General features: G+C 43.1%; 1 protein-coding gene across 1 annotated transcript in view; it reads right to left on the reverse strand.

Annotated features, from left to right (window-relative positions):
• The window catches only part of DGAT2 (diacylglycerol O-acyltransferase 2), a 41,300-nt gene extending 18,223 nt beyond the window's left edge, over positions 1-23,077 (reverse strand). The window contains exons 1-2 of the mRNA XM_081949977.1: positions 22,958-23,077; positions 5,497-5,616 (exon numbers count right to left, since the gene is read on the reverse strand). Coding sequence (XP_081806103.1) covers positions 5,497-5,616; positions 22,958-23,015 — 178 coding nt within the window. The 5' untranslated portion in view covers positions 23,016-23,077. The remainder of the gene's footprint in view (positions 1-5,496; positions 5,617-22,957) is intronic.
• Between the last annotated feature and the right edge of the window lie 1,623 nt (positions 23,078-24,700).

Raw genomic sequence — 24,700 nt, forward strand, 5'->3', positions numbered from 1 at the left:
ATTCTATTCTACATTCTATTCTATATGCTATTCTATTCTATTATTCTATTTCATTCTATTTTTCTGTTCTGTTCTATTCTATTCTGAATTCTATTCTGAATTCTATTCTATATGCTATTCTATTCTATTCCTATTCTATTCTATTATTCTATTTCATTCTATTTTTCTGTTCTGTTCTCTTCTATTCTGAATTCTGTTCTATTCTATATGCTATTCTATTCTATTCCTATTCTATTCTATTATTCTATTTCATTCTATTTTTCTGTTCTGTTCTCTTCTATTCTGAATTCTGTTCTATTCTATATGCTATTCTATTCCTATTCTATTCTATTATTCTATTTTATTCTATTTTTCTGTTCTGTTCTCTTCTATTCTGAATTCTGTTCTATTCTATATGCTATTCTATTCTATTCCTATTCTATTCTATTATTCTATTTCATTCTATTTTTCTGTTCTGTTCTCTTCTATTCTGAATTCTGTTCTATTCTATATGCTATTCTATTCTATTCCTATTCTATTCTATTATTCTATTTTATTCTATTTTTCTGTTCTGTTCTGTTCTATTCTATTCTAGTCTGAATTCTGTTCTATTCTGAATTCTATTCTATACTATTCTATTCTATATGCTATTCTATTCCTATAATATTCTACAAGCTATTCTATTATTGTATTCTATTCTATTATTCTATTGTATTCTACATTCTATTATTCTATTCTACATGCTATTCTATTCTATTATTCTAGTATATATGACATGATATATGATATTCTATTCTAATTATTAGTCTAGTCTAGTCTACTATTTTATTCTATTCTATTTTCTATTCTATTTTCTATTTTACTCTATTTTTTATTCTATATTCTATTCTGTTCTGTTCCATTCTATTCTTCTATTCTACATGCTATTCTATTCTATTTTTATTCTACTTGCTATTCTATTCTATTATTCTAGTATGCATGATAGTCTATTCTACATGCTGTTCTATTCTGTTCTATTCTGTTCTATTCTGTTCTATTCTGTTCTATTCTGTTCTATTCCATTCCATTCCATTCCATTTCATTTCATTCCATTCTATTCTATTTTATTCTATTCTAATGGAGATTAAAACATATAAAGAACAGCTGCACGATTTCGATTTGGCTAGTCTAGAAAAAAGAAAAAATGGGAGGATATGCTAGCAGCATTCCAGTACTTGAGAGATTGCCACAAACAAGAGGGGGGTCAAGTTATTCTCCAAAGCACCCGAGGGCAGGACAAGAAACAATGGATGGAAACTAATCAAGGAGAGAAGCAACCTAGGAGAAACTTCCTAACACTGAGGACAATTAACCAGTGGGACTGCTTGCCTCCAGAAATTGTGGGTGGTCCATCACTGGAGGTTTTTAAGAAGAGACTACACACTCACTTGTCTGAAAGGGGGTTGGACTAGAAGACCTCCAAGGTCCCTTCCAACTCTGCTATTGTATTACTGTATAAATGGTATAAGGTCTCCTGCTTGAGCAGGTGGTTGGACTAGAAGACCTCCCAAGGTCCCTTGCAACCCTGCTATTCTGATATCTTGGGTCATGCCATGTTCTAACAATATGGTTGCCTTCCATGGTTTGATAAATGTTGCATTATTTATTTAACAATCTTCTCTGCCAAGGGTTTTGAGTTGCCTAAATAAAGAGAAGTAAAGAGAAGCGTATTCTGGGTCATTTACCAAGGATAGGGCAGTTTAAGCTTGCCAAAATCCAGAGAGAACCAGAACAATTAACAAATACACTCCCCTCCCCCCCCCAAATGTTGGTGCACTTCAACTACCAGAATCCTCTGGGCAAAGATCATACGAGCTGGGAATTATAGCACGGAACTGCTGCAAGGCACCTTGTTAAAAAAAATAAACCCTACAAGGAAAAGTGACTCACGACCGTGTTCCCTGAAAATAAGACGGGGTTTTATTTTCATTTGGCTCGCGAAATAAGCGCTTGGCCTTATTTTTGGGGAGGTCTTATGTTTGAGGTGCAGGAGGCCCCTTAATCTCGGCCCGCGGATCAGCTGATCCAGAGAGGGCCGTAAGTTCTGTCTGTTTCTGGCGCACTCTTGCCAGCCCACTGTTTTTGCGGCCGCCACTAAGAGAAGGGGTGCGGGAGCTAGGGTTTGCAGGAGCGGCTTCCGCGAGACTGTTCCGTGTGGATGGCAGCTGCATGTGGGGGCGCGTGGGGCATGTTCCCCCCTTTCCTTCCTCCAGGAAATGATGGGGACCAGCTGACTTTTGGGGAGGGCTTATTTTTGGGGGAGGGCTTATTTTAGCGCATGCACTCAAAAGCCTGATTGGGCTTATTATCCAGGGGGGGCTTATTTTCGGGGAAACAGGATATTAAGCCATCTTTTCAGACGTGAGCGAGGAATGGGGGGAGGGTGTCTTGGCCCAGCAATCTAGACCCTCCCCTGACTCACAGACCAGGTGAAATTCACAAAGTGGAGCAGGTAAATAAACCACATCTGGAATATTTATCTCCATGTAGTCTTCCACTTACGGCCACAATTGAGCCCAGAATGTCTGTTGCTAAGCGAGAATTTTGTTGAGTTTTGCCCCATTTTACGCCCTTTCTTGCCACGGTTGTTAAGTGAATCACTGCGGTTGATAAGTTAGCAACGCAGTTGTTAAGTGAATCGGGCTTCCCCTTGACTTGGCTCGTCAGCAGGTCGCAAAAGAAGATCACATGACCCCGGGACATTGCAACCGTCATAAATACGAGCCGGTTGCCGAGCTTCCGAATTTGATCACGGGACCACGGGTCTGCAACGGTCGTAAGTGTGAAAAATGGTCGCAAGTCACTTTTCCCAAATGCCATGGTAACTTCAAACGGTCACTAAATGAACAGCTGTTAAGTCGAGGACTAATTCCAGCCTCAATTGTAGTCCTCGACTTACAATGACAAGTGAGAGTGGAATTTCCAGCGTTAAATCACCGAGGTCATAAGTTAAGTTATCCTGTGACCAGACCTGATGATATGCCCATTTTTTAAATGTCGGTCATAAAGTGTATCACCCGTTCGTTAAACCAATCCAAAATCCCCCCAGTGGATGTTTTTTTGCCAGAAACTGCTCCCAAATCACCTCAGTAGATTGCGAGCCAATGCTCCTTGTCAAAATTACCCAAAATTACAGTGGCAAAAGCACAGTGGTTGATGCAGCAGTCATACAAGCATGTTTCAAAGCTGTTATAAATTTGAATTGAGATCAGACGGACGGTCCTAGGTTAAGGACTACCGGTAAAGTTATCCTCGGTCCTTTCAAAAGGAAAAGTGCCAAAAACTGAGATTTTGGCTCTCCGTGGAGGTGAAAAACACCAGAAAGGGCATCAAGCCAGATTTTCTGCAAACAAGTTTAGAGGCGTGCAGAAAATCCATTTGTTCCAAGCAGGGGTGGGGACCCTGCCCCCCACACGCCCCCAAAATGGCCTTGACAAGTCACAGTCACACTCGTATTGTGGATCACGGGGTAGATAAAACTTGGGGCTGGTGTCCAGGTCCTTTGGCTCGGGATGGGAACCTAACCCCCTTTTTGGCCCTGCAAATTTTGGAACATTATCCAGGAATCTGGATAAAGACAAAAGGAATCTGAAATTCGGGAAGGAAGGAATTAGAACTCTGGGTGTTCAATCAATCAGAATAGAGCTGGAAGGGGCCTCGGAGGTCTTCTAGTCCAGCCCCTTGCTCAAGCAGGAGACCTTACACCATTTCAGACAAGTGAGTGTGCAGTCTCTTCTTAAAAGCCTCCAGCGATGGAGCCCCCACAACTTCTGGAGGCAAGCAGTCCCACTGGTTAATTGTCCTCACTGTTAGGAAGTTTCTCCTCAGTTCTAGGTTGCTTCTTTCCTTGATTAGTTTCCACCCATTTCTTCTTGTCCTTCCCTCAGGTGCTTTGGAAAATAAGTTGGCCCCCCTCTTGTATGTGGCAATCTCTCAAGTACTGGAATGCTGCTATCATATCCCCCCATCCTTTCTTTTTTATAGACTAGCCAAATCGAAATCCTGCAGCTGTTCTTTATATGTTTTAATCTCCATTAGAATAGATTAGATTAGATTAGAATAGAATAGAATATGGAATGGAATAGAATAGAATAGAATAGAATATGGAATGGAATGGAATGGAATGGAAGAGAAGAGAAGAGAAGAGAAGAGAAGAGAAGAGAAGAGAAGAGAAGAGAAGAGAAGAGAAGAGAAGAGAAGAGAAGAGAAGAGAACAGAACAGAACAGAACAGAACAGAACAGAATAGCATGTAGAATAGAATAAAACAGAACAGAATAGAATAGCATGTAGAATGGAATAGAATAGAATAGAATAGAACAGAACAGAATAGCATGTAGAATAGAAGAATAGAATAGAACAGAATAGAATAGAAAAGAGAATAGAATAGAAAAGAGAATAGAACAGAACAGAATAGAATAACATGTAGAATAGAATAACATGTAGAATAGAATAGAATAGAATAGAATAGAATAGAATAGAATAGAATAGAATAGAATAGAATACAACAGAACAGCATGTAGAATAGAACAGAAGAATAGAATAGAAGAATAGAATAGAAGAATAGAATAGAAGAATAGAATAGAACAGAGAATAGAATAGAATGGAATCGAATCGAATAGAAGAATAGAATAGAAAAGAGAATAGAACAGAACAAAATAGAATAACATGTAGAATAGAATAGAAGAATAGAAAAGAAGAATAGAATAGAAGAATAGAATAGAACAGAGAATAGAATAGAATGGAATGGAATCGAATAGAAGAATAGAATAGAAAAGAGAATAGAACAGAACAAAATAGAATAACATGTAGAATAGAATAGAAGAATAGAAAAGAAGAATAGAATAGAAAAGAGAATAGAATAGAAAAGAGAACAGAATAGAAAAGAGAATAGAATAGAAAAGAGAATAGAACAGAACAGAATAGAATAACATGTAGAATAGAATAGAATACAACAGAACAGCATGTAGAATAGAATAGAAGAATAGAATAGAACAGAGAAGAGAAGAGAACAGAATAGAAGAGAATATAGAATAGAAAACAGAATAAAATAGAAAATAGAATGATAAATAGAATAGAATAAAATAAAATAGTAGACTAGACTAAACCCTGAACCTGTGATGGAGAATCTATGGCACACATGCTGGAAGTGGTACGCAGAGCCATCTCTTTGGGCACGCCAGTCATCGCCCGTTGGCTCTTTTGTGTTCTGGCAGAAGAACAGCTCCCTGGTGCGCACATGCGGGAGCGCCGGAAACTGGAAGAGCAGGTGGCGGGCGCACATGCGCAGACCGGAAACCGAAAGCTCAACTGTCCTATCCTAGTCTATCCTATGTTCTGTTCTATTCTATTCTGTTTTCCATTCCATTCCATTCCTTATTTGTCTCTCTTGAAGGCACCTTCCGTGATCCATGCATCCTTATCTCCCAAGAGCACCACCCCAAAAGTCTTGGACGTTTGAGACAAAAAGATCTCCTTACCCATCATAAGGAATGAGACCACCCATTGTAGCACTGAAATGATCTGCAGTTGCTTCTCCACTTTTGACTTGGACAGCCAAGACAGATCCTGAAGGGTCGACAAGATGCTGGAACCAGTCCCTGAAAGGAGAAAAGAAGAGAATTCGATCCATTGAGTGATTTCCAAAGGCTTCCCCACCGATCCCTTCCAGAGACTTTGAATGTAACTCTCCACATTCCTTATTACCGTAACTAATTAATTCCCTACTAACCATTAGCTATTAATTCCCTACTGACCATCACCAGTGTGTACGACTGTGAGAGTCGGACCAGAAAGAAGGCTGAGCGATGAAGAATTGACGCTTTTGAACTGGGGAAGACTCCTGAGAATCTCTTTCAGACTGCAAGGGGATCCAATCAGTCAATCCAAAAGGCAATCAACTCTGTCCTTTGGAAGGACAGATCCCGAACCTGAAGCTCAAATATTTCAGCCGGCAAATGAGAAGAGGGGACTCCTTGGAGAAGCCCCCGATGTTGGGAAAGATGGACGGCGAAAGAAGAAGGGGATAGTAGAGGAAGAGATGGTTAGATAGGGTCATCGACGCAACAAACATGAATTGGGCAAATTTGGGGAGACAATGGAGGGGGAGGCTGGCGTGTTTTGGTCCATGGGGGTCACAAAGAGTTGGACACAACTTAGCGACTAAACAATGAGGAACAACATGTTCACCTCAAACTGTGTGGTTCAAGTTAAGAGGAGGTCGTTCGAAGCAATGCTTAACTCTGCAGCCTCATACAATGTTCGTCCACTTACAACCACAACTGGGAGCAGAATTCCCACTGCAAGTCATTACAGTGGGAATCCTTGACTTACAATAGTTCATTTAGTGACCGTTCAAAGTTACAATGACACTAAAAAAGTGAATGATGATCATTTTTCACATTTATAACCGTTGCACCATCCCCATGGTCACATGATCAAAATTCAGATGCAACTGTCACTAGACATCTGATTAAATTTCTTCTTAGTTCTAGGTTGGCTCCTTCCTTGATGGAAACTAATCAAAGGGGGTGTTGGAATTCATTGTTGGAAAGCAACTTCATGCAACAACTACAGAAGTACTCAGCCAATAAATGGCAGTGTTTACAAGTTTGGATAACTCTATGTTCTTTTGTCCTAAGCAGAGTGCCCTGTTACAATTGAACAGTTAAGCAGTAAAGCACATGGTGATTGTACTCTTTGTGGTGCTATATATAAACAGAATTTCTCACAGAGAAGCAACCTGTTTCCTGACAGTGAGAACAATCAATCAGTGGAACAACTTGCCTTCAGAAGTTGTGGGTGCTCCATCATGGGCGGTCTTTAAGAAGAGATTAGACAACAATTTGTCTGAAATGGTACAGGTAGTCCTCGACTTATGACAATTAGCCCAAAAGTTATGTTGTTAAGGGAGAAATGTGTTGAGTTTTGCCCCATTTTACGACCTTTCTTGCCACATTTTCTAAGTGAATCGCTGCAGTTGTTAAGTTAGTAACACGGTCGTTAAGTGACTCTGGTTGTCCCATTGACTTTGCTTGCAAAACGGGGATTCATGTGACCCCGGGATGCTGCAACGGTTGTAAGTATGAGTCAATTGGCCCGCATCCGAATATAAATCACATCACCACAGGGATGCTACAACGGTTTAAGTATGAAAAATGGTCATAAGTCGCTTTTTTCAGTGCCATTGTCACTTTGAATGGTCCCTAAACGAACTGTTATAAGTTGAGGACCACCTGTATAAGGTTTCTTGCTTAGGCAGGGGGTTGGACTAGAGGACCTCCAAGGTCCCTTCCAACTCTGTATTCTGTACATAGCAGTGTTAAAAGCAGAGTAGAGGGGAAATGGACACCCTTTCAGCCATGCTGAGGTGTAAATGAGAAAAAAGGCTTCAGGTGAGGTTAATTTAACAGGCCAGAAGCAGGTCAAGAATAGAGGAAGTAGATTATAGAAGATCCAAGTGTTGACACTGTTTCCTTAGAGGAAAAGGAGGTCAACCTGTCCTGCTCATAAATGGACCGTGAATTTTTTTAAAAAGCTTGTTTGCAAGTAGATTTTTCACCTCTGCAAATCTCCAAAAGTTATTCATTGACCAATCCGGAAATGTCAAACAAACCGAAGGGCATATCTTGCTTTTTAGCTCAGCACGTAAGCATTTCCTAATGATTGGGACTTAGGTTAGGGAAGCAGGGTGTATAAAAATCAAGCTGTATGTATATATATATATATATATATATATATATATATATATATATATATATATATATATATATATATATATATATATATATATATATATATATATATATATATATATATATATATATATATATATATATATATATATATATATATATATATATATATATATATATATATATATATATATATATATATATATATATATATATATAGTCAGATTTTTTAAAAAAATGGGTTTTTTTTTCATTTAAATCGGATTTTTAATTTTTTTTAAATAAAATTTATTTTAATAAAATGCTTTTGGAATAAAAAAATCTATCTGAAGATTGTTTTCTATTTAAGGTGCATTCATAATTCAGTTTATTCAGCATGAAAGGAAAAGAGGGAAAGCAGTAAAAATGAAAGTGAAAACCTCTAAGCAGCTTATAAATATAATATTAAAGAGCACCTGTCATTTCAGATCCATCATGGCAGTGCCTGTTAGCGGGCATCCACTCACCTGCTGCCCGCCATGTCCTCTGCTTCTTGTGTCTCTGCCACAACACCAGCTGTCCCATTAAAGCCAATGGGGCTGTCGGTGAGTCAACAGCAGGTCAGAGATGACAGTTGCTCTTTAAAAATTATGATTTAAATCAAGTTGATTTAAAGCAAGCCTTTTTACTAGTGATTTAAATCGTGATTGCAATCGTGATTGAAATCAAGACTTCAATCGAGACTTCAATCATGATTTCAATCAACTTGAATTCAACTGTGATTTTGATCACGTGACCACTTCAACCGTGATTTAAGTCCCCAATTTTAATTGTGATTTAAATCATGATTTCAATCGTGATTTAAATCAACTTGATTTCAATTATGATTCAAATCATGATTTCAATCGTGATTTAAAGCAACTTGATTTCAAACGTGCTTTAAAGCAACTTGATTTCAAACGTGATTTAAATGGACTTGATTTCAATCGTGATTTAAAGGGACTTGATTACAATCGTGATTTAAAGGGTCTTGATTTCAATCATGATTTAAAACGACTTGATTTCAATCATGATTTAAAGTGACTTGATTTCAATCGTGATTCAAATCATGATTTCAATCGTGATTTAAAGGGACTTGGTTTCAATAGTGATTTAAAGGGACTTGATTTCAATCGTGATTTAAAGCGACTTGATTTCAATCAAATCCACCCTGCAGAGAAGTATGAATCTGCGGGACACAAAATTGAAAGCCTGAAAAGTGTGTCTGTTTTTGCAACACACATTTCTTCTCGGCAAAGCATCTTTGGACACGCAACCACCACATGTCTTTTCCTCAATGTGAGCGAATTCAGAGATGTGCTGCTTAAAGGATTTCATTTTCTGACTGCTGCATTCAAAGTTATAACAGCACTAAAGAAAAGTGACTTATGACCAGTTCTCGCACTTACGACCTTTGCAGCATCTCTATGGTCCCATGATCAAAATTCGGGCACTTGGCAACTGGCATGCATTTATGACAGTTGCTCTGTCCCAGGATCATGTGATCACCACAGGTCATCCTCGACTTACAACAGTTCATTTAGTGGCCATTTGAACTTATCAAGGTACTGAAAAAAATTGACCTCTGCTTTTTCACACTTAATGACCGTTGCAGGATCTCTCCATGTCGACCTGATTTACATTTGGATGTCTGACAACTGACTTACACTTATGACGGTTGCAATGTCCTGGGGTCATGCGATCCCCTTTTGTGTTTTTCTGACAAGCAAATCAAAGTCAATGGGGAACCCATTTAGCAACCAGTTCATCTTATGACCGTTGTTGTGTTCCAAGGTCCTGTGGCCCCCTTTTGCGACCTTGTGACAAGCAAAGTCAACAGGGGAATCAGATTCAGTTAACAACGGAGTCACTAACTTATCAACTGCAGTGATTCACTTAACAACTGTGGCAAGAAAGGTTGTAAAATGGGGCAAAAGCACACTTAACAAATGTCTCACTTAACAAGGTAAATTTGGGGCTTAACTGTGGTTGTAAGTTGTAAGGACTACCTGTAGTGCAGATCTTCACCGATGTCAAGATCCTGGATTTCAACCTGCAACCCTACGCAAGGAAACCTTCCAATGGGCAGAGGAAGGAGGAAGAGAGGTTGCTATTGGCAACCCAGCAGGAGTCTCCTCAGTGGCCCTCAAGAGATGCTCAGTTGGAGAAATCCAGGCATATTGAGCAATTATCACATTTTAACTGCAATGCAACCTGCCCCAAACATCCATTGGGAGAGAGGGAGGGAAGGAGGGAAGGAGGGAAGGAAGGAAGGAAGGAAGGAAGAAAGAAGGAAGAAAGAAGGAAGAAAGAGAGAAAGAGAGAAAGAGAGAAAGAAAGGAAGGCAGGAGAGAAAGAGAGAGAGAAAAAGAAAGGAGAAAGAAAGAGAATGAAGAGAAAAGAAAGAAAGAAAGAAAGAAAGAAAGAAAGAAAGAAAGAAAGAAAGAAAGAAAGAAAGACAGAAAGGAAGGAAAGAGAGAGAGAAAGAAAGACAGAAAGAGAGAGAAGGAAAGGAAGAAAAGAAAGGAGAGAAAAAGAGAGAGAGAGAGAGAGAGAGAGAGAGAGAGAGAGGAAAGAAAGAAAAGGAGAGAAAAAAGAGAGAGAAAGAAAGGAGAAAAAGAAAGAAAGAGAAAGAGAAAGAGAGGAAGACAGGAAGAGAAAAAGGAGAAAGAAAGAAAGAAAGAAAGAAAGAAAGAAAGAAAGAAGAGGAAGGAAGGAAGGAAGGAAGGAAGGAAGGAAGGAAGGAAGGAAGGAAGGAAGGAAGGAAGGAAGGAAGGAAACCTCTCAACCGCTACTCGATTTGAGTCATTGCTGTTTCTGAGACAAGGCCCAGACCTTGCTGGATTTTCAGCCACCGTTCATTTGGGAGATCAGCCGATTTCTTTAAGAAAAATCAGCTAAAGTCCACAGGGCATTAAATTAGGGAGAAAATTGCTGCAACTACACATTACTACACAGTACACCATCAATCAATGGAATGGGTTGTCTTCAGACATTATGGAAGCTGCATTGGTGGAAGTTTTTAAGAGGAGATTGGACCACCATTTAGAGTTCCCTGCTTGAACAGGGGGGTTGGACTAGAAGACCTCCAAGGTCCCTTCCAATCTTGTTATTCTGTCCTTTTCCCACCTAGTTTGGTCAACCTGGGTGAAAGCAGAGAAGAAACATGGAACAGGCAAGCAACATACAACGTAAGGATCAGAAGGGAGCATAGAGGTCATCTAGTACCACCCCAGAAATCTACTTCTATAGTTAAACCAGTGGTGAGGCTGGTTCAGTTTAGATATAGCCACGCACAACCCCATGGTTAAAAGCTACAAGACCAGGCGCCTCAAGCCCCCACAGGATTTTGAACTACAACTCCCAGCATGCCTCCTATTCACCATGTTGGCTTTTCAGAAACTTCAATCTCAAGATTAGGGTTTTCCCAACGCACCAAGCCATAGATCAGTGTACCTTTAAAACGTGGGGACTTCAACTCCCAGAATTCAGCTGTGCTGGTTGGAGAATTCTGGGAGTCGAAGTCCCCACGTTTTAAAGGCGCTAAGACTGAGAATCACTGCCATGGATTGTCAGTGGTTGCAACCTTCACCATCAACAAGCACAACCCAGAAGTGCTCAAACCCTGCCTTAAAACTGCCTTAAACTTTCTTAGAGTTAGTATAGCCTAGTGCAGGGGTGTCCAAACTTGGGAACTTTAAGACTTGTGGACTTCAACTCCCAGAATTCCCCAGCCAGCCCAAGTTTGGACACCCCTGGCCTAGTAGCTAAGTTACCAAGCTAGAAACCCAGAGATGCTGAGTTCAGGTCCTGCCTTAGACATGAAAGTCAGATGGGTGAGTTTGGAGCAATCACCAGGAGACGGTGAGTTCTAGTCCCACTTTAGGCATGAAAGCCAACTGGTTGACTCTGGGCCAATCACCAGGAGACAGTGAGTTCTAGTCCCATCTTAGCCATGAGAGTCAGATGGGTAACTGAGGGAATCACCAGGAGACAGTGAGTTCTAGTCCCATCATAGCCATGAGAGTCAAATGGGTAATTGAGGGAATCACCAGGAGACAGTGAGTTCTAGTCCCATCATAGCCATGAGTGTCAGATGGGTAACTGAGGGAATCACCAGGAGACGGTGAGTTCTAGTCCCATCGTAGCCATGAGAGTCAGATGGGTAACTGAGGGAATCACCAGGAGACGGTGAGTTCTAGTCCCATCGTAGCCATGAGAGTCAGATGGGTAACTGAGGGAATCACCAGGAGACGGTGAGTTCTAGTCCCATCGTAGCCATGAGAGTCAGATGGGTAACTGAGGGAATCACCAGGAGACGGTGAGTTCTAGTCCCATCGTAGCCATGGGAGTCAGATGGGTAACTGAGGGAATCACCAGGAGACGGTGAGTTCTAGTCCCATCATAGCCATGAGAGTCAGATGGGTAACTGAGGGAATCACCAGGAGACAGTGAGTTCTAGTCCCGCCTTTGGCAAGAACGCCAGCTGGGTGACTTTGGGCCAATCACCAGGAGTCAGTGAATTCTAGTTCTGCCTTAGAAAATGAAAACCGGCTGGGTGACCTTGAAACTCTCTCTCTCTCTCTCTCTCTTTTTTTTTTCTCTCTCTCTCTCTCTCACTCACTCACTCACTCTCACTCACTCTCTCTCACTCACTCTCTCTCTCTCAGCCCAACCTACCTCACAGGGTTGTTGTTGTAGAGAAAATAGGGGAAAGATTAGGTATCTTCACCACTTTGACTTATTTACTAACAATAATAAAAATGAGATTTAAAAAAAACCTCAGCCAAGTACAGAAAGTTGCCATTCCCCTGTGCCAATCTTCCTCACCCTAAAAGTCCCAACTGGCTGGGAATCCTGGGAGTTGTTGTCCCTGCAAGGTGCAAGGAAAGCTGCATGGTAGGTCTCCAGCAGCCTCTGAAGCAATTCGGTTATGTAGGGAGATTCCTGGGTTTTTGTTTTTGTTTTACTTCTCTTCCTCCTTGTATTTCGTTGGGAAGACAGCCATGCCATTCGCCAGCGTTGGGTTTAACCACCCGGAGCATTCTTGATCTGCACGAATCATCCGTTGTGGAAGGTTGGCTTGGAAACTGGCAATGTCAAAAAATAAATCTTTGGAAATCTTGGTGTGTGTTTGTATTTCTTCATGAGGCTGAGATACGGCTGCAAAGCAGGGTGATGGTGAATGATGGCAGATAATGGTGCTGCCGTGGCAATGACTGAAATCAGAGGTGTTCCCCTCACACATGTGCTAGTCGTTCCCGACTCTAGGGGGCGGTGCTCATCTCCGTTTCAAAGCCGAAGAGCCAGCGCTGTCCGAAGACGTCTCCGTGGTCATGTGGCCGGCATGACTAAACGCCGAAGGCGCACGGAATACTGTTCCCTTCCCACCAAAGGTGGCTCCTATTTTCCTACTTGCATTTTTTAACGTGCTTTCGAACAGCTAGGTTGGCAGAAGCTGGGACAAGTCACGGGAGCTCACTCCATTACGTGGCGCTGGGGATTTGAACCGCCGAACTGCCAACCTTTTGGATCGACAAGCTCAGCGTATTAGCCACTGAGCCACCTTGTGACTAATTTAACAACTGCAAATTGATTTGCTTACCAACCGTGGCAAGGAAGAATGTAAAATGGGGCAAAAACTTACTTAGCAAGTGTCTTGCTTAACAGTGGCCTGAAATCATGGTCGTAATTTGAGGATTTCCCGTAATTCCACATCGGTGGGGTTTTTGCCACTGCAATTCCTACTAAAGGCAATCATTTGCCAAAAGCAATCAAGAAAGACTAGGGGAGACATGATTGCAATCTTCCGATATCTCAGGGGTTGCCACAAAGAAGAGGGAGTCAACCTATTCTCCAAGGCACCTGAGGACAGAACAAGCAGCAATGGGTGGAAACTAATCAAGGAGAGAAGCAACTTAGAACTGAGGAGAAACTTCCTGACAGTTAATCAGTGGAACAGAAGTTGCCTCCAGAAGTTGTGAATGCCCCAACACTGGAAGCCTTTAAGATGATGTTGGATAACCATTTGTGTGAAATTGTAGAGGGTTTCCTGCCTGGGCAGGGGGTTGGATTAGAAGACCTCCAAGGTCCCTTCCAACTCTGTTATTTTATTCTATTCTATTTTATGTAATCTCTATTTCCTTACTGTTAGCCAGAAGAAGCGTCTTTGCTTTCCTACCTGACCCCTATGCCTTATTTAACGCAGGCCCATATAAACTCTGCAAAGCTCTCTTTATTTTATTTCATCTTACTTTTCACCTGGATCTTGGGCAAACATCCAAGGAGCTGATGAAATCTAATCTCCATCGGGGTAGCTCGGTATTTATTTATCATGAAAAACACACCGGTGGCACAAAGCCATAAGTTTGGACACTCTACGCAACCTTGGGTGAAGCGAAGCCAAATGAAGCAATCCCGAATAAAGGACAATTTCTTCTCATGGGTGTTTCCCTCTGTCCTGTGATTGACCGGCAGGATTAGTTATTGAAACGCTTCGGAGCTAAAGGTAAAGTTTCCCCTCGCACATCTGTGCTAGTCGTTCCTGACTCTAGGGGGCGGTGCTCATCTCCGTTTCAAAGCCGAAGAGCCAGCGCTGTCCGAAGACGTCTCCGTGGTCATGTGGCCGGCATGACTCAACACCGAAGGCACCCGGAACGCTGTTCCCTTCCCACCAAAGGTGGTTCCTATTTTTCTATTTGCATATAGGTTGGCAGAAGCTGGGACAAGTCATGGGAGCTCACTCCGTTATGCGGCACTAGGGATTCGAACCGTCGAACTGTCGACCTGTCGGATCAACAAGCTCAGCGTCTTAGCCACTGAGCCACCACGTCCCAGCTTCGGAGCTACCAAGATGGATTTCCTTCACACGGAACCCTTGGGATGATATTAATCATTTCTCCGGATTCATACAACAACCTGAACCGTCAACTACGAAAATGATCTGTATTTTCATAGCACCCTAAAACCATAAAGAAATTAACCAAATAACCCAAGGTAACAAACAAACCTTTTTTCCAGCTGGCTGTCATTCTTAAATTGGGACTAGAACTCACCGTCTCCTGGTGATTGGCCCAAAGTCACCCAGCCGGCTTTCATGCCTAGGGCAGGACTAGAACTCACCGTCTCCTGGTGATTGTTCCAAAGTCACCCAGCTGGCTTTCATGCCTAAGGCGAGACTAGAACTCACCGTCTCCTGGTGATTGGCCCAAAGTCACCCAGCCGGCTTTCATGCCTAAAGCGGGACTAGAACTCACTGTCTCCTGGTGATTGGCCCAAAGTCACCCAGCCGGCTTTCATGCCTAAAGCGGGACTAGAACTCACTGTCTCCTGGTGATTGGCCCAAAGTCCCCCAGTTGGCTTTCAGGCCTAAGGCAGAACTAGAATTCACCATCTCTATGGTTTTCGGGTCTCTGCTGAGCATCCATACGGGACGGGGTGCATGCAGGAGATGCACACACATGCACAGGGGGAGGGGCGCATGGGCAGGGGGTGTCTTGCATGCATGAGCTGGGCACATGTGGGGGTTGCGTGCGCATGCGTGGGAGGCGGAGGGAGTGCAGTGGGTCACGCAGGCATGTGGCAGGCGCGGGGGAAGCAGGGGGGTCACGCACACATGCGCCGGGGAGGTCACGTGCACGTGGTATTATGGTCCGCGACGACAAAAAGGTTAGCCATCATTGGCATAGGGTCTCCTGCCCCAGCAGGGGGTTGGACTAGTAGACCTCCAAGGTCCCTTCCAAGTCTTATTCTGTTATGATCGTTCATCCTGACCATCGTATCGCCAGATCTTGGGAATAGTCTTCCTCTAAATCTTAATCCTCAAAATATTCCATCCCACGGGGGAAAAGGTTTAAAGTGTGATGAGTCAGGTATCCTGGAGCTCTAGCAAAAAAAAAATCGCATTTTTAGCCAGTGCTTCTGTATTACGGCAAACCTGCTCTACAAGTGGGTTGTTGTTTTTTTCAAATCTAGTGGAATGAACCATTTTACAACATGCCGTGTGTTGATGTGCAGTTCAGATAAATCCATCAGGGCCCTTAGTTTCTAACAGGGACAGTAGCTGAGAAAACTTCACTACGTGAGACAGCCTGTCGCTTAAACTGGTTTTAATGCTCTGGGGGAATTGCTTTCCTTCGCTCACAAAAATTACATCCATTTATACTGTACATATACAGTATTTATCCTTCCGGTGTACATCATTTCCTCAAGGTGATGTACATAACATGAGTTTAAAGTTAACATACTTGGGATGAACACGTGGCTGTCATCCAACAAAAAGTAAAATACAATGTAATAAAATAAAACGTAAAAATAGGAAAGGAAGGGAGGGAGGGAAAGAAGGAAGGAAGGAAGATTGGAAGAAAGAAAGAAAGAAAGAAAGAAAGAAAGAAAGAAAGAAAGAAAGAAAGAAAGAAAGAAAGAAAGAAAGAAAGAAAAAAGGGGAGGGAGGGGGAAGGAAAAGGAAGGAAGGAAGGAAGGAAGGAAGGAAGAGAGAGAGAGAGAGAGAGAGAAAGAAAGAAAGAAAGAAAGAAAGAAAGAAAGAAAGAAAGAAAGAAAGAAAGGCAGGAAGGAGAAGGAAGGAAGGAAGGAAGGAAGGAAGGAAGGAAGGAAGGAAGGAAGGAAGGAAGGAAGGAACAGGAGGGAGACAGGAAGGGAGGGAAGGAAAAGAAAGAAAAACAAAGAAAAAGAAAGAAAGAAAGAAAGAAAGAAAGAAAGAAAGAAAGAAAGAAAGAAAGAAAGATAGAAAGGAGAGAGAGAGAGAGAGATTGAAGGGAGGAGCCTGGTTGGGGAATTCTGGGAATTGAACTCCACATGTCTTAAAATTTGCCAAGTTGGGAAATACTGATCTAGGCTATAACATTCGAGTCTTGAAAACCTGACTTTGTTTCCTTCTCTCTTATTCCAAAGCACATCAAGGCAAGTCAAACTTGAATTTCTTTCTCACCCTTTCCTGTTTCCTGGGGCTAAGCTCAAGTTTTACTAATCATTGCCAAATAGCTCCTCCAAATCTCTGTTTACGTTCCTTCCTACCTAGTTAGAGAGGTGTTTTTTCCCAGAACTTTGGTGGGAAGGTAACAGAGTTCCGTGCGCCTTTGGCGTTTAGTCGTGCCGGCCACATGACCACTGATCTTCCGCCAACGCTGGTTCTTTGGCTTTGAAATGGAGATGAGCAGCGCCCCCTAGAGTCGGGAACGACTAGCACACATGTGCGAGGGGAACCTTTACCACCAAGAAGAGGGAGTCAACCTATTCTCCAAAGCACCTGAGGGCAGGACAAGAAACAAGGGATGGAAACTAATCAGGGAGGGAAGCAACCTGGAAGAGACTTCCTGACAGTGAGGACAATTAATCAGTGGAACGACTTGCCACCAGAAGTTGAAAATGCTCCAACACTGGGAGTTTTGAAGAAGAGACTGGATAGCCATTTGTCTGAAGTGGTGTAGGGTTTCCTGCCTAAGCAGGGGGTTGGACTAGAAGACCTCCAAGGTCCCTTCCAACTCTGTTATTCTATTTCTATTCTAAAACCCAGGATACTAAACCTACCATTGTCTGGCTCCTGTTCTTCTTCCTTCTGCTTCTCAAGGTGATTCTCACAGTCCATTAAACCTGATCGCACCTGCCTCGTTTACCTAACTATTCATCAATTGCTAAGCTTCAAGGCAAAGTTGCAGCAGTAACACAGATAGCAACCTGGAATGGAGAACTGCAGAAAAGGAAAACGGCGGAAAAACCAGACAGACGGCAGACAGACGGCTTACTTAAAACAAGGACACCGATGCAATTAGGCATGATGGATAGACCTAAAACACACCAAAAAATCTCCAGGGTTAATGGAAGCCAGTTAGCTTTTCTGGACAGGGACAGACTATCAGATGTTAAATAATTATTTATTACATTGGTTTACTCTCCATCTTGCTGTAAGGTTTCAAGCTGCTTATCCCTATGTGAATAGTATAAATTGCACCTAATAAAATGAAGAAAATATGCAGAACTTTTGTCTATAGCATAGCAGCCTCAGCTATTCCACTTCTTTTAAACATGTGGTCGTATCCATACGAGAGGGGGGGGGGAGAGGGAGAGGGAGGGAGGGAGGGAGGGAGGGAGGGAGGGAGGGGAAGAGAAATAGCCCTTATACTTATATACCGCTTCACAGTGCTTTCCAGCCCTCTCTAAGCAGTTTACAGAACCAGCCTCTTGCCCCCCAACCATCTGGGTCCTCATTTGACCCACCCAGGGTCACCCAGCCGATTCAAATTGCCAAATTGAAGGCAACCAGCAGTCAATTTAGCCTGCAGTACTGCATTCTAACCACTATGCCACCTTGGTTCTTCTACATAGACAGAGAGAGAGATCAGATGGGTAGGCAGGCAGGCAGGCAGGCAGGCAGGCAGGCAGGCAGGCAGGCAGGCAGGCAGGCAGGCAGGCAGGGAGGGAGGGAGGCAGGCAGGCAGGCAGGCAGGCAGGCAGGCAGGCAGGCAGGCAGGCAGGGAGGCAGGCAGGCAGGCAGGCAGGCAGGGAGGCAGGCAGGCAGGCAGGCAGGCAGGGAGGCAGGCAGGCAGGCAGACAGACAGACAGACAGATAGAAACAGACCAGACCAGATAGAGACAGGCAGGCAGACAGACAGACAGATAGAAACAGACCAGACCAGATAGAGACAGGCAGACAGACAGACAGACAGACAGATAGAAACAGACCAGACCAGATAGAGACAGGCAGACAGACAGATAGATACAGACAGACAGACAGACAGGATAGATTGATAGATAGATAGATAGATAGATAGATAGATAGATAGATAGATAGATAGATAGATAGATAGATAGATAGATAGATAGATAGATAGATGATAGATAGATATAGATAGATAGACAGACAGATAGATAATAGATAGACAGAGCAGATAGATAGATAGATAGATAGATAGATAGATAGATAGATAGATAATATAGATAGAAGATAGATAGATAAATAGATAGATGATAGATAGATAGATAGATAGATAGATAGATAGATAGATAGATAGATAGACAGACAGACAGACAGACAGACAGACAGACAGACAGACAGACAGATGATAGAGAGATACCGTGTTTCCCTGAAAATAAGACGTGGTCTTATTTTATTTTGACCCCCGTAATAAGCACTTGGCCTTATTTTCAGGGAGATCTTACTATTTTTGAGGTGCAGGAGGCGGTGGGCGTGGTCACCTCATGGATGCTGCTGTGTTGCAGTATTTTTGGGGAAAGCTTATTTTTGGGGAAATAGGATAGATAGACAGACAGATGTGGGCAGGAAGGGGGGAGGGAGGGAGAGAGAGAGAGAGATGGATGGGATGGCCAGTGGTTAAAGACACTGAGCTTGTCGGTTGGAAAGCTGATAGCTCAGGTTCGAGACCCGAGTGCCATGTGATAGGGTGAGTTCCCATCCCTTCCTCCAGCTCCTGCCCACCTAGAAGTTGGAAAGCATGCAAAGGCGAGTAGATAAATAGGTGCCATTTCGGGGAAACTTTTACATCCATCCATCTGTCCATACAAACGTTCAAAGTTGCAACAGCACTGAAAAAAGTGGCTTACGACCGTTTTCCGCACTTACAACCGTTGCAGTACCTCCATAGCCACGTGATCAAAACTCAGACGCTGGGTAACCGAATCACATTTACGACGGGCGCAGTGTGCCTGGGTCACATGATCCCCTTTTGTGACCTCCTTACAAGTGAAGGGGGAGGGAAGCCAGATTCACTTAACAACCGTGTTACAAAACTTAACAGGTGCCGTGATTGTGGCACGCAAGGTCGTAAAGCGGGGCCAAATCCCCTGAAGAAATGTTTCAGGTAGCAACAAAAATGTGGGGGGGGGGCTCCATTACGGTCATAAGTCAAGGACTAGATGGATCAGCTGGACAATCAAAAGATCCTGCCAGGCCCCTTCTCCTATGCTGAGCCGCCCCCCCCGCCCCCCCCCAGTTCCAGCTTGTGGATTTTGGCAGGTGGATCGTCGCTCTGACCTTGCTGGCTTCGCCCGCACTCACTCCCCAAATAGTTGAGGGATTACAGGTTAAGTTTAACAGAGTTGGGAAAAAGCTAAAGTTCACCTTTCTTGCAAAAACAACCAAAACAGATCACGAAAATCAGGCTGTTCGGAGCAGAAGGCTGGCTGGGAGTGGAAATGATCTCCTTTCCTGAGGGTTCCTAGCAGAAACAGATTCAGGGGTAGACTGCCTTAACACAGGGAAGCTCCACTATGCCACTCTTGCCATCCTGCAAGAGAGTACAGCGTCCAGAATTGGCACCTGGCTGTTTTTCAAGCTTTGTTATGATCAAAAGAAGCGAAAAATTGCTTTGTGATCACTGGATAAAGATGATAGTTAAACGTCCCTGTAGGCTTGAGTTCACGCACCATCCTTAAATTAAGGCCAGATTAAACCCCATTTCTAAGTTCCAAAAACGGACAAAGCCCTGAAAAACTAACCGGCATTCAAAACTCATCAGGGTTAGTATTTATTGCAGGCACGCTGGATTCCTGTGGGAGCATGTGCTTCGCTTCTAAATCCATGTTTATAGGGCCACTTGAAGATGGGTGGACTTCAACTCCCAGAATTCCCCAGCCAGCCAGGCTGGCTGGCTGGGGAATTCTGGGAGTTGAAGTCCACCCATCTTCAAGTGGCCAAAGTTGAAAAAATACTGCCCTAAAGCAATAAGTAACCAACTGACCACATATCACAGCATGGCCTAACCCCAGATAGACAGATAGTGCCAAAAACCAACCTCAAACCAGGATAAAAATGAAGTAGGCCAGTGTGTAACACCAAACCATCAACAGCTTCAATGATTCTGCTAAACCAAAAATTACTTCTTTAAAAAGAAAAGGGAAATGAGCTAACAAACACTCCAAAACAGTGCATTTAATCAGGCCTGGTTTTCCAATTCCTAGTATTCATTTTTTTTAAAATCATTAGCAATGATTTTATCAAAAGTTCAGCATTCCCGCATTATCTTCCCCAGTCAGCAGGATTTTAATTTTTTGCCCGCTTCCCGAATTGCAAAAGTGGGAAAGTCAATTTCTATCATTTGGAGGAGGGTGTCCCCCAAATGATAGAAATAATAATAATACTCATAGGGGGTAGCGCAGTCGGTCAAATGTTTAGACAGGATTTGGCATTTTTAGACACTTCTAAAGTCCTTTGCAAGGATTAGGGAGAGGCAGATGGAACATAGAATAATAGGACTGGAAGGGACCTTGGAGGTCTTCTAGTCCAACCCCCTTCCCATGGCAGGAGAGAACTATACGATCCTATATTACATGATATTAATGCATATGAATATATATTACATTACATGAAATAATTATTTTGTATTAATATATATATATATATATATATATATATATATATATATATATATATATATATATATATATATATATATATATATATATAAGCTGGTTTTGTTGTATTCGGGTCTTTTCCCGTGTAAGGTTTTTCCCGTGTAAAAGACCCGAATACAACAAAACCAGCATACCTACACCCGTGAAAATCTACGAAAACAAATTATATATATATAATTTATATATATATATTATATATATATATATATATATATATATATATATATATTATTATATATATATATATATATATATATATATATATATATATATATATATATATATATATATATATATATATATATATATATATATATATATATATATATATATATATATATATATATATATATATATATATATATATATTCGTAGATTTTCACGGGTGTAGGTATGCTGGTTTTGTTGTATTCGGGTCTTTTCCCGTGTAAGGTTGACATTGTCTTTGCAACGTTTCGGCAGGATCTCACCTACCATCTTCAAGCTGTGGGCTTAAAATGTGATCGGAGCTGCCGTCTTTCTGTAAGTCTTGGTGGGAGGGGATGTTTATTTGTAATAAACATCGTATTATATCTCATATCTTTATTTTATATCCTCATCTTACATATTCTATACAGTAGATCTTATATCATATATACAATACAATACAATAGCAGAGTTGGAAGGGACCTTGGAGGTCTTCTAGTCCAACCCCCTGCCTAGGCAGGAAACCAATAATTATCATAGCATACTGTATATTATATTGTATATTACCTTATATCTATATCTATATCTTATATCACATATCATATCATATATTATACCTCATATTATTATATTCTTACATCTTCATCTTATATTATAGGATATATAGTCTATCTTATATTGTATATTGTATTATATTGTATCACATATTATACCTTACAGCTTTATCTTATATCTTCCTCTTACTGTATATCCTATATTGTATATCGTATTATATTGTACCATCTATTATACATTATAACTTTATCTTATATATTCCTTACTGTATATCCTATATTGTATATCGTATTATAGCATTGTATCACATACCTTATAGTGTTAGCTTATATCTTTGTCTTATATCTTCCTCTTACTGTAAATCCTATATAGTATATCGTATTATATTGTATCACATACCTTATAGCGTTAGCGTATATCTTCCCCTTACTGTATATTGTATATTTGAATATCATATTACATTGTATCATCTCTTATACCCTATATCTTATACCTTTACCTTACATCTTTCCCTTACTGTATATCTTATATTGTACACCATATATTGCATCATATATTATACCTTATATATCTTTATCTTATATCTTCATCTTCTTATATATCTTATACTGCGTGTCTTATACTGCATATTATATTCTTTACTATATTACATCTTATATGGTATATATTTTATACCTTCGTCTTGCACCTTTATGCCTTATATATCTTAACGCTGTATCCGATCTCTTCCACCATATCATATATTATATCCTAGGAGATCCTATACAAGATGTCATTATGATGATGATTCCCAGCCACTCCCACCCAGGGGGGGGGTCCCTAACGCTCCCAGCCCTGGCTCAGGATCTCACGCAGAGAGAAGCCAGGCAGGATCAAAGGCTGCTGCTCCTCCTTGGGGGGGGGGAGGTGTCTTCCTTTGCAACCCCCCCAGGGGTGTCAATCATCGGGGGGAGTGGGGGCGATCCTGACCCTTTTCCCCAAGAGGAGAAACCGCGCAGGGGGAAAAGGTCCGAAACAGGCGCAAAGGGGGAAAAAGATGCGCGGCATCCTCATCTGCGCACCCCCCCCCACAAACCAGCCAGCCCCTCCGGGGGGAGCCTACCTCGCAGGGCCCCCGCGTAGGCAGCGATGAGCGTCTTCATGGCTCGGTCAGCGCCCATCCATGCCGGGGGCAGCGAGGCCAAAGGTGGAGACGGGCTCGGAGGGTCCGGCGGTTCAGCCAGCCCAGCGCCCGCCGCGACGCCCTTTATAGCACCTGCCCGGGGAGGAGCCGGCGCGGCGGAGGCGGAGGAGGCGGACGAGGAGGAGGAGGGGAGGGCCGAGCCGGGGCCGTTGCGCGGCGCCCGAGGATTGTGATGCTGACGGGCGGGGAGGGGGGGAGGGAGGGGCGCTCGGAGGAGGGGGAGACCCAGGACCACGGGGCGCCCAGAAGAGGGGGGCACAATGGCCCAGGGGCATCCAGGAAGAGGGGGGCACCCAGAAGAGGGGGGGAGCACACAGGACCAGGGGGCACCCAAGAAGAGGGGGGCACACAGAAGAGAGGACATAAAGGCCCAAGGGCATCCAGGAAAAGGGGGGCACGCAGGACCAGGGGGCACCCAAGAAGAGGGGGGCACAATGGCCCAGGGGCATCCAGGAAGAGGGGGACACAAAGGCCCAGGGGCATCCAGGAAGAGGGGGACACAAAGGCCCAGGGGCATCCAGGAAGAGGGGGGCACACAGGACCAGGGGGCACCCAAGAAAAGCTGGAAACAATAGGCCAGGGACACCCAAGAAGAGGGGGGCACACAAGGTCACAGAGAACCCAAGAAGAGGGGGGCACTCAGAAGAGGGGGACACAAAGGCCCAGGGGCATCCAGGAAAAGGGGGGCACCCAAGGAGAGGGGGGCACAATAGCCCTGGGGCATCCAAGAAGAGGGGGGCACACAGGACCAGGGGGCACACAGGGTCAGGGAGAACCCAAGAAGAGGGGGGCACCCAGAAGAGGGGACATAAAGGCCCAAGGGCATCCAGGAAAAGGGGGGCACACAGGACCAGGGGGCACCCAAGAAGAGGGGGGCACAATAGCCCAGGGGCACCCAAGAAGAGGGGGGCACACAAGAGGCAGGCACCCAAGAAGAGGGGGGCACAATATCCCAGGGGCACCCAAGAAGAGGGGGGCACACAGAAAAAGGGACATCCAGGAAGAGGGGGAGACCCAGGCCAGCAACCTCCTAGGGAGGGACACTCGGGGCAATCCTAGGATCAAGGCTGTGTGCGGATGGCTCTGTTCCCACCGGTTGCTAAAGCCCAGTGGTTGGGACGAATCCACCTGGCGCAAGTGCCCGGGGCTGAATCCAGACGGAGCGCTGCGATGCCAACCTCCTGGCTCAGGTGGGAGTGGATGCAGGGGACCTTTGGAAAGAGAGCTGGTTAGCTTCCCACAAGATGATTAGGCATTTCATTATCCTCCTATGTAACATCATCAGTCTCCCAGAGTGTGGGGCTTGTTCCGTGTTTCTAAACAGAGAGCAAACTCCACTCCCTTCTAGCACTGATGATACTACCTAGTTGGGTAATAAACGTCTGCCATAAAGTAACTCAGTTCAGAGAGCACCAAGGACATCACAGTCATCGTCCTCTTCCTCCTCCTTCCTCCTCCTCCCCGCAACCCCCACTCCCTTCTAGCACTGATGATGTTCCCTACCTGGGTAACGAAATGTCTACACGTAACCAACCAACCATCCATCAGGGATGAGACAGAAAATACTTTCATTCAAGATTGGGTGCATTTTATGGACTTTTTGCCGAAAATGTAAAAAACATGGATAAGATTTAAGGATTTGCTGATTGAAAAGGGTTGAAT

Source organism: Natrix helvetica (genome assembly GCF_964273705.1).
Source record: "Natrix helvetica genome assembly, chromosome: 4".
In the NCBI taxonomy this organism is placed as follows: Eukaryota; Metazoa; Chordata; class Lepidosauria; order Squamata; family Natricidae; genus Natrix; species Natrix helvetica.